The sequence below is a fragment of the Nestor notabilis genome, unplaced genomic scaffold (genome assembly GCF_000696875.1).
Source record: "Nestor notabilis isolate BGI_N333 unplaced genomic scaffold, ASM69687v1 scaffold8016, whole genome shotgun sequence".
Taxonomy (NCBI): domain Eukaryota; kingdom Metazoa; phylum Chordata; class Aves; order Psittaciformes; family Psittacidae; genus Nestor; species Nestor notabilis.
In genome coordinates this window covers 13,437-24,690 of record NW_009932360.1, presented here as the reverse complement: position 1 = coordinate 24,690, position 11,254 = coordinate 13,437, and the positions used below count along the sequence as shown (strand labels likewise).

The following is an 11,254-nucleotide window of genomic DNA, read 5'->3' as shown; positions in this document are numbered from 1 at the left end:
ATTCCTGGTTTTCCTGAAATTCACTGAGAAGAGCCCTCAGGTTTTTGTGCTGTGTAATGTTGTGTCTTCCCCGCGTCGCTTCCAGAAAAGATTTCTTTCTACAAAGACAGAAAAGGGGATGCAAGTCTGGCTCCCTCTCGATTATGCAAGAAACAAATGCGGAAGGAAGCCTTTGTGCCAATAAAGCTGTAAAGCAAACTCTGCTTTACAGCTATTCCTGATTCCAGTCATAGCTGAAACTGGTGAAGAGTTGAAACAGTCTTTTAAAAGAGCGTTCTTCTTTTAGATAAATAACCCACTGTTTGTTAAGGGAATTCTGCGAAACAGATCCCAGAAGACATCTGGGGCAAGGAAGTTGACTAATCTCAACTTTAACTTAGTCATATTTTTCTACAAACAACTCTTCTCCCTCGAGGCTAAGTAGCAGCTTCTGTCTCCCCAAAAAGACAAGAAGCAGGGATTTTGCCATTCACATTTTTCTTCTAACACTGCCCCATAGAGCAATTCTTCCAGCAGGAGGGGTACTGAGAGAGCCAAAAAACTTTAAGGGAGATGGTCTTTTAAAACTGTTTTATTAGACTATTGGCTCTGGCCAATCTCTTCATCAACTTTATTAAAATGTAAACACGGCTATTACGTAAAAGCATTCTGCTGCAAACTGAAAAGAAGGAGTTAAAGGGATAATTGCATAGCTATAGACAGCAAGTACCATTACCATCTCTCACATATTTTTCAGTTTACCTAATTTCACATCTTTACGTTTTAAGAAAGCTTTAGAAGTACTTCAGGGCACAGGCGCTGTGCTCAGCACACCAAATTTAGATCTGATACTCAATTTCCCTTCTCTCCATCTGCATTAGCATCCCTCTATACTTCTATCCAAAGTGTACCACAAGGAAACACATGAAAAACAAAGGCATCGTTACAAGGTACCATGCTGGAACACTTCATTTCCCACGTTAAACAGAATTAGGTAGAACTAGTGTTACTGAAACAAGGCAAGTAACAAACACAGGCTTCTTTTTTTGTTATTATTTCTCTACCTTATGTCAGGAAGACAGAGTTTGTGAAATGTATTAATTAACGTGTAAATTCTTGCAGAATTCATAGGTAAGTGTTCTTCATTGACAACAAGCTAAATTATAACACATAATAACAACCAGAGACACTAAACACCTGTATGAATTCAAGAATGTTATTCCTGAATGAATTCAAGAATGTAAGTTAATACTAGCAAACCTTCCCCGTTTTAAATTATTGAGAGCACAGTCAATTGCATCTTCAAAGAGTTATGATTTACAAGTATTTGCATCTAAATTACATTTCATGTAAATCTAAGTATTCAGTTGTCAAACATTTGCATGTAGGCTCTAGCTCTTGGCTATTCATGCTATTCTTTAAAATTGTACATACCTGCAGGACACTGAAAAGAAGTCTAGCAATGCCAAAGAAATTAAGCTCTAAAGGCAAATAAAATGAAGCAATAACCTTGTAGAGACAAGATCATTCATGCTTCCAAGCTGAAGAATTTAAGTACACACAACAGTTGATCAAAGCAAGCTTTCCCTCAGTATGTGACTGTCCCCAGGGCTGCTCTGCAGGTGCTCCAGCTTCCCATGCCTGGAACTGTTAGCTAAACACGAAGATCCCAAACAACTCAAGTACCTGTATACTCCTGAACCCACCAGCTCCACCTGGAGTCTCACCCACTATAGCTGCAAGTTGTGCAGTGTTCTTTAAAGGAAATTTAAAATGCAAAATACAAGGGTGCAAAAATGACTCAATTTTTAAGTATACAACAGTAAGTAATGCTTTTAAAATCTGTTCACAACTTGGTGCAAGGCTGTTTGTACAATAGCTTGTCACTGATTCCTTCAATCTATCAGTCCAGTCTACAGCCGGCCATTAAGACTTTTTTTTTTAGTAAACTACACAATATATCCCAATTTTAATCTGATTTACCAGAAACTTATTCTGATTTAGTTTATAAAATACCTTATCAAATAGGATCTGAAATACGTCAGAAAATAAATTTTAAAAAACTCCCTTGACCTTTAAATTATTTGTTAATTCAAGTTAGATACAACCCAATCTTACAATTTCTGAATGTAATTTTCATCACCAAGTATCAGCAGTAACATGTGGCAGGAAACTTCTTAGTAATGTGTTACAGATATAAAAACTTGTGTTATAACCTACCAGTAGCAGAACAAGATGTTATTTTATACCCATTTAGTTTAAATCATGCATCCCAGGCTTCCTCAATGCTCTATCAAGTCTATCCAAACCAGCTACCTCTAAAATGTTCAGTTGTCAAGTTACTATGCCTCAATAAACACCTAATAAAGAAGATGAAAGGAATTATGTTCCTATAGGTATTTGCAGAATCAACAGCTATTCTTCAAGCAGCTATTAAAATTTTTAGCATGTAAGGGGTTACACGCAAAGACTGAAAACTCTGCCAGTCTTCTTTCACAATGGAAAAGTGGGGGCTTAGTATCCTAAATTAACTAAGCATGATACACTTTTAAACAGGTTTTCTAGGGGAAAAAAGTGTTTCTTCACAAGTCATTAATTGTCAAAAAAAAAAATAAAATTAACTTTCATGTGATTTGACATGGGATATTAAGCTATACAATTACACACTGGACAACAATAAACTTACCTGAGAAAGCTAGCTCTTTACTGAAAGATTAAATGAATTTGAGATCCTTTTTAAGTGCAGACTCCTCGTAATGTTTTATGCATTTAAAAGATAAGTGCACCTCTTGAAATTACCTAAATAACTGCACTTACTCCTTCCGAATCAAATACCTCAGAACAGAAAGCATTTGATCACATTTCCTTCTGTATCTAAATTTGTTTGGCACCTGTACAGTTTGGTTTTATAACACTGACAGCAATTAGCCTAAGTAAAAAGTTAAGCTATTGAAAACACAGCCAGTTTTTACTTCAAATAAAGCCCACTGTGAAGGTTTTCTGCACCACATAGTATCTCTCCCCAGTGTCTTTCTCATAACAAGACATTTATGCATCAAGATTGAATTTGAGCTTTGTGATACTCACTTTCAGCTAATGTAGTGATGGTATCAACCTGTAGCCCAATACTCACAAGGTCTTCTGATTCTAATGGAATCAATATTTCAGGAGACATTTATAATTTATGACTAAGCAGAGTAGCAAAGATTATAATCCTAAAAATACATAGTATTTCCTGCTGGATCTTAAAACTTTAATGTTTATCAATAATGAAACCTGCATGCTCAGCTTTGCTCCTTAAAACCTCTAAACACTTTTACAAGCAACATCACAATAGTTACACAAATCCAAAAGATAAAAAATACAGTGTTTGGTAAGTGGAAAACAAAGTTGCTTCCTTGGACTGTCTACCAATGAAATTAAGAGTTTAACACCTTATTAAAATATTTAGTGTTAAAATACCAGCTTTATTAACTTTTACAGTCCAACATTCTTTAAAAAAGTGGATGATATTATGTATAAATTTTAATGTTAAGATACTGATATTTTCTTCACATGTAACATTATTAACTTAAAATATTTTTAAATGCTTCATATTTAACTCGTGTTTCAGTACACAGTTTTGGGTACTGGACAAATAATTTTTCATTTTCTCAAAACTCAGAACAGAATTAACAAAAGTTATTTTAAATGCCATTTTATTTCTTACATGAACTGATCCCCATTGCAGCAAAGGCAATAACCTAGTCACTCAGCAGCATATTGTCTGTGTTGGAGAAGATTTGTACTGTTAAGATGATTTTTTCTTCAGGATGTTTTTCTCTTTCAAGGGTGGTGGGTTGTTTCCATTTGTTTCTGGTAGAATGTGGACCAGCCAAACTAAGCTAAGGCAAACTTAGCTAATAAAGCACAGACAGAAATCACTATATAATAGTTGTACTCTGTCTGCTCATAGGGAAGAGTTCAGTAACTTTTAGTCAAATGGAGAAGGACAATGGAGGGATTGCAGCTGTATATCCTAAAGCGCAGAGCTTTGGATTTATTGCTGCTCAACTGCTACTCCTGTTTACTAAAAGACTCTAGGATTCCCCTGCCTTCTCCGTGTTCAGCCCCAAGGAAAAGCTGAAACCAATTATTTAGAGTAAAATGAAGCAATTCAGAACTTTCAAGAGTTATTTCTTCTTAACTGTTTGAATTGCCAACTAGTGGCCTGCTTAAATTCTGGCAATAACTGCAGCAGCACTGGACTTAGAACCATTTCACTGAACAATAATTTTACTAGAGCTTACTTAAAAGATATCGTTCCTTCCAGAGTACAATAATATATAATGAAACATTTATCAATTACGTATTTATAGTTCCTGTACCATTCTTTACAGATTAATTCTTGGTAACATCAGTCAGCCCTACTTAATTGCCCTGAGTGCTGGTTTACAGGTTTTAGTGTATCTGCAAAAAACACAGACCATCTCTTTTCATTGCACAATTAAACATAAAGGAAAATTCTATATATAAGAACAATTAGAAACAGTCTGCAGGTTAAACTAAATGACAGTACAGGAATAAACATCACCTACTCTAAGCCATTTCCTAGTGAGATGAACTGAACACCAGGGATAACTTCAGGTACCATTTCATTAGCTTAAGTGAGCTGTAGAGCATAACCTAAAAAGAAGCACCAACTGAATGAGATTCCATCTCTGTCATTAATGTCATTAAGCACAATCCTTTACGACAACATTTACACATCTTCAAATTTCAATCTAAGGTCATCACAGAATCACACAGGTTGGAACCTCTGGGGGTCATCTAACCCAACTTCCTGTGCAAAGCAGGTCTAGTTACAGCAGGTTGCTCAAGGGCTTACCCAATAGAGATCCAAACATCTCTGAAGATTGGACATTTCACAACCTTTCTGGGGTCCTGTCTCAATGCTTGGCAAACTTCATATTAAACATTTTTATCCTTATATCTAACCAGAATTTTCCACATTTCAACTTGTGGTTGTTGCCTCTCATGCAGTCTCTCTGCCCCTCTGAGGAGAGCCTGGCACCATCTTCTCCATGGCCTCCCAAGCATTAGCTGCTAAAGCAGTAAACTCTCTCCTTTGCCCTGTCTTCTTAAGACTGAGCAAACCAAGATCTCTCAGACTCTTTGTACATCACAGCCCAGTTACTCTCCAAGCATTCAGGATTTAACACCTCTGCAACACTTTATTTTTTACACAATTATGTTTGTGCACAAAACAAAGCAGCCTTAAGACATAACTGGGTAAAGGAAACCACTCTGACAGCCTCATTACTCAGTGTAATTCCCTGAAGACCACTGAAAATACAGCGACTGGGATTTTAAAACAGCACTGCCCTTACACCCCTCATCACTTCCACTTCCCATGGCACACTTACGTTGTGCCAGTGCATTCATCTGCATGGCTGAAAGATAAACCAGGAATAGAAAAGAAAATGGAAGGTTATAGTTTCACAAGGCATAATGAAACAATTAAAGAATCAGAAAAACCCTCTCAAGACAGAGGGATTTCAGCTCTTTGCTCTGTCCCTCCACCTATTAGATAGGTTCAGTTCCTTATTTTTAACTGGACTAAACTACTGAATTTGGACATCTGTGGGAAGGCAAAGCAGGCATGGGAGTCAACAGCCACGCAAGATTCAAGCCTGCTTTATTCAGCCACAGAGTCAATTTTTGAGTGATCTTCTGCACAAAGGATTCAGAAACTTGAGTTTTGTCTCACCAAAACGAGGTGCTGAAGGCAATCCCCAATATTTAGTCAGATGACAATTTCAGTACCAATCCCAGCACTCCATATGAGGAAACCCTTCTAAATATAATTTTATTGTCCTCAGTGCTTTCACAAATAGCCAGCTCCAACACTTGTCAAGTTTTGGCAGTTTAAGGTGGACCTTACTGAACTGATGCAGTTTCAGCATCCATAGTTCTAGGTAGAAGAGCCACACAGCCCAGCCATTTGACAAGAGCTGTCTTTGGCGCCAGGGTCACCAATGCATCACATGAATTCAGTGCCAAGAGGAAATCAGGTGGTTTCAGGAAATGACATGATTTTTGTTTTGTTTCCTCCTTTATTAACTTGGCAAGTATAATCTTGGATGAATGAGCTGTAAAACACTGAATATTACAGATCTTAAAGCAATGCAATTAGAACTCTAATTCTGCCCTTTAAAGCCATGAGAGAGAAAACATCTCAGTTGCTTCATTGTGCCCTTTAACAGCAATACCCAAGGGACACCCAAACCAGCTGAAAGCTGCATTGGCAGAGTTAACTGATGCACAATCAGGTGCAGGATATGAGTTCAATTCATTAAGTTCCATTCTGCCTTCCCCTATAACCATCCCCAAGAGAAAGTAAATCATAATTATTTCCTGCCATATTATCAACATATTTGTATAAAGCTCCCCATTTTAGCAGCAAGGCTTGAAGATTGGAAATCAGAAAGTTGTTAAGGTAAACTTACATACAGCCGCTACACTGGAGGCCTGGAGAAAAGGAGGCTCAGGGGAGACCTTCTTACTCTCTACAACTACCTGAAAGGAGGTTGTAGTGAGGTGGGGGTCGGTCTCTTCTCCCACCACAAGTGATAGGATGAGAGGAAACAGCCTCAAGCTGCCACATGAGAGGTTTAGATTGGATATTAGGAAAAAATTATTCACCACAAGGGTTGTCAAGCATTGGAACAGGCTGTGCAGGGAAGTGGTTGAGTCGCCATCCCCAGAGGTATTTAAAGATGTGTAGATGTGGTGCTTAGGGACATGGTTTAGTGGTGGGCTTGGCAGTGCTGGGTTAACAGTTGGACTCCATCTTCAAGGTCTTTTCCAACCTCAATGATTCTATGATTCTGTGATTCCATACTAACTAATGAAGTGCACATATTCACAGTGAGGATGCTGAGGCACTGGAATAGGTTGCCCAAGGAAGTTGTGAATGCTCCAACCCTGGAGGGGTTCAAGGCCAAATTGGACAGAGCCTTGGGCGACATAGTTTAGTGTGTGGTGTCCCTGCTCATGGCAGGGGGGTTGGAACTAGATGATCTTAAGGTCCTTTCCAACCCAAACCATTCTATGATTCTATATATGTGAATGTTAGCTCAGCAGCTGCCTGGGACCAAAGTAATGAACCACTGCAGAGCGCAGCGCAGACAGCCCTGCCACACCCCTTTATTGCAAGAACCAGTGCAGCACTCAGCATTGAAAACAAGCTGGACAAACCCTCTCTGACACGCAAGTGCCTCAGCAGTGCGCTCCCCAGGGCACCCAAGAACACAGCAGAGGCTTAATTCATTTTGCTTTCCACAGAGCCAACCCGTATCTAGCAGGATTTATCTGTTCAGACTTCATGCCTTGCAAGAGTATTCGTACCAGCTGGGAAAGGCAAGCTCTCACTGGAAGCAGTAAAGCTATGTCCATGCAATCTTGTATCTCAGATAACAAGCTGGCATAATACACTATCTGAAATCTTAAAAACCAACTTAAAACAACTAATAATTTATTACTGTGTGTTTACAAGACAGTAATTGAGAGCTCCCATGCATTAAAAGCAGACTAAGTCTATTGCAACAATAAAAACCAAGCTTACATAATAAAAGGTCTGACCTTTTAAACAATTAAAGTGCATTACTAAATCGTCCTCGTGTGAGAAGCTCAATTTCAGACAATAGTATGAGTCATATGAGTAAACTTGGTGTCTGGAAAACTTGCATAAAGTAGGGTTGGAAGAGCTCAATTGCTTAACACTCTCCACTAAAGAAATATAAAAATGCCTTACTTTTGAGAAACCAACAGACTTCTGAAACTCAGTAGAGACATGGAAAAAAATACATCGAAAAAATACATAAAAAACTACATTAAAATTGAAAACAAAGAAACAAAAGGAGCAAGTTACATGTTCAGTATTTCTTACACAGCCTCCACCTACTCAAATACATTTGTCTTCTTTATGTATGACTGTAAATATCAGAAGTTCTTCATCCTCTTTTTTCCAAAGCATTCATACACCAGTTCATTAACCTGCAAATGCCTCCCCAAATGAACACTGTATTTTCCTCATTTTATCATATAGGCAATTCATATCAATTGATCAGTACTGACCACAACCCTGGTTCTCTCTTGCCCTCAAAACAATGCTTTACTGCTAGAATATGCTGAATTTTGATCCCTCCCCATTTTCAATTTCAGTTACTGTTGTGGGCTATCAGCAGATCTAGAAAGCAAAGTAAGCAGGACAACTCTGAAATAAATGTTTCAGAGCAGCCATTTGTCCCAAAACAAAACTCTACTTCCACACACGGAAAGAAGCAAAGCCTGCTCATTTGGCAGACCCCAGTCCACATGTGGATTGCTATTAACTTTTGTTCCCGTCATGGAAAACACTGACATCTGGTTTATGCAAGATCTCATCCCCTCTGAAGACAGCCCGGTCTTTCATGAAGTAGCAGGAGTCACTTCATCCCAACTGCTTGCCATAAAGGCAGCACGCCATTCCTGGCCAAGCAGACCTCTGTAAAAGGCTACAGAGACTTGTGGCAGAAATATTGTTGCTATGAATGAGATAAATGGAAACGTGAGTGAAATCACTTGAAAAGGCAAGAGAACAAGGGTTAAAAGAATGACCTGTACTGATAATGAGTAATCCTGTTAGGAGCAGTGTCCTGGGAAAAGTAAAATTGAGGAATGGGTTGTTTATATCAAGAGCAGAGGGCCTGCCCTTTGTAAGATCACAGCACAGTGACTCATCTGCAGAAGGTCCTGCCTTCCCAACATCAGGAGGATGGAAACCTTGAGCATATCACATACGGCATTCCTTTTCCTGCATGACTGTCAGGAATAAAGACATGTATATATTTGAAAAAAATTAAAATAAATTAAGAACACGCCTTCTATCTTGATAAAGAAGCACATCTCAAAATTTAGCAAAATCTGCAGCTTTTAAAAAGCAGGATAACTGAATAAGCCAACTGGCACACTAATGTCAAGCACAGATGATGATTTGAAATCGTCAATATAATAAATTAAAAAGAGACATCAGCATTTCCATGTGCAGGCAATACTTTAACTATTATTTTCTTTGTCTAATTAACTTCTAAGAAGCCCTAGCCTTTCTCTTTTAGGTATGGATTACACAGCTCCATGTTACTGAAAGAAAGCGCATTTCAATTCTCACTTTCTACTTAAAGACAAGGACTCATTAATGTGCTATAGAAACAAATCCTCCTGTACATTAATTAACATTCTACTCAGAAGGAAATTTTCTTTCCTTTTTTTCTTTCCATAGCACAAGTAGCCAAGGTTGTGAGGAGTTTTCAACATGGACCAGAAGCTATTCCATTTCATTAGAAATAGTCAGTTAATACTGGGTTACTTTTACTTTTGGAAGGAAAGTCTCAAGCTCCTCACTCTCATACAATGCTAACCAGTAAGTAGTACTCTATATTTATTGCACTGTACACGTAAACCCTGTAAACCAACTTTTTTGTAAAGCCACCATAAAAACAAACAGCAAGCTTACCTTCTTCTGGTACCAAACTATAGCATCAGTTACTTTGGACGCCATTTATTCCACTGAATTCACACGGTCATTTTAAGCTGTTAACAGAAAAAGACAGAACTTTACTTTCACCTTCCCCACAAAGGCTGACAGGGAATGTAGAAACACTCCCACTACTTGCAAAATGATGAACTATATATACACTTTGTTTCATTGCTGCTTTAGTAAATTTGGGGGTTCTCCTCTAAGAAAACAAACTACAAACCTGCAGCTACAGGACATCCAAAGGCTTGGGTTTGGCCATCTTTCCTAGTAAAACACAAGTGGCGCAGATATGATCTGTTATTGTCTCATGAGAACCTCATGAGACTTATACAGCATTGTCATTTGTCTCATAAATTAAGCAACCTATAGTTATTACCATAGCAGTGTTCTGAATACGAATAATTGTGCTATAAAATGCAAGAAAATGTCACACATACTGGTCAATAGTTTTTTGAGAAAACAAAAAACCAGCGCCAGAACTCCACTGATTATAAAACACATTAATGAAAACAGTGGACTCAAACTAAGTCAAAAGGAGAAAAACAAACAAGGGAGAGTGGCAAGTTTGTTTTAATGGCAGCAAATACCAGTAGTTTTAGTTAATCTTTGATGTTGCTGCCATTAGTTTCAATGTGAAAAAAAGAAAGAACACTTTCAGCCTCGATGAAACATTCCTACCCTGAAGGTTAATTTTAAGTTTTCTTTCATGTCATCAGTTGACCAGAGTTAGTTCAGAAAAAATACAAAATAGAGAAAATAACAAAAAAATATATAAAAAGCCTTCAGATTTAGAGTTATTGTCTTTCTACAAAGCCACATACATTCTCTCTCACTGGACATTCTGTAAAATCAAAGGAAAGTTTGGGTGAAAATTACAGAATCCTTTCCAGATATTTTACTATAATATGCAAGTCCTTTCAGATATGAACGTATTAACATTAAACCAAACTCAAATATTTCACAAACAGGTTACTCAGATATTAACATATTAATAGCGGTTAAATTAGTACAGTGCCTACATTTCAAACTATTAATTAAGGCAGGAAGCAGCCAGTGGAAGAAATGAAGGAAGAAGGAATTAAAAAAAGCCTTGTTAAAACATTTTGCCAAAAAATCCGAATGCTTTTGTGTTTAATAACCTTTCATCTAACTGATTCCCTTTGAAAATAGGAGTATGTAAACAAATATGCCACACTCAAGCCCAGCTAAGAAAAGGTCAATGGGCCATACTACACTACATTTGACCTTTTAACATTAGCTGGTAAAAGATCATGTTTTCAGCTCCACCTCATACTCAGCATCCTATGTTTACAAACAGTTTTGGACTCTTCATTAGGGACTCTAGTGGTAGGACAAGGGGGAATGGGTTTAAACTTAAACAGGGGAACTTTAGGTTAGCTATAAGGAAGAAGTTCTTCACAGTGAGGGTGGTGAGGCACTGGAATAGGTTGCCCAAGGAAGTTGTGAATGCTCCAACCCTGGCAGTGTTTAAGGCCAGGTGGGACCGAGCCTTGGGCGACATAGTTTAGTGTGTGGTGTCCCTGCTCATGGGAGGGGGGTTGGAACTAGATGATCTTAAGGTCCTTTCCAACCCAAACCATTCTATGATTCTATGATTCTATGTTGTTTTTACATAAATGCACCGAGTTTTTAACATGCAAGGGAATACCTGTGTTATTCTGTAAAGCCATAAATTCCTAACAAATTAGGCAAAAG

General features: G+C 37.9%; 1 protein-coding gene across 1 annotated transcript in view; it reads right to left on the bottom strand.

Annotated features, from left to right (window-relative positions):
* The window catches only part of PHTF2 (putative homeodomain transcription factor 2), a 44,654-nt gene extending 35,063 nt beyond the window's left edge, over positions 1–9,591 (bottom strand). The window contains exon 1 of the mRNA XM_010016348.1: positions 9,515–9,591. Coding sequence (XP_010014650.1) covers positions 9,515–9,559 — 45 coding nt within the window. The 5' untranslated portion in view covers positions 9,560–9,591. The remainder of the gene's footprint in view (positions 1–9,514) is intronic.
* Between the last annotated feature and the right edge of the window lie 1,663 nt (positions 9,592–11,254).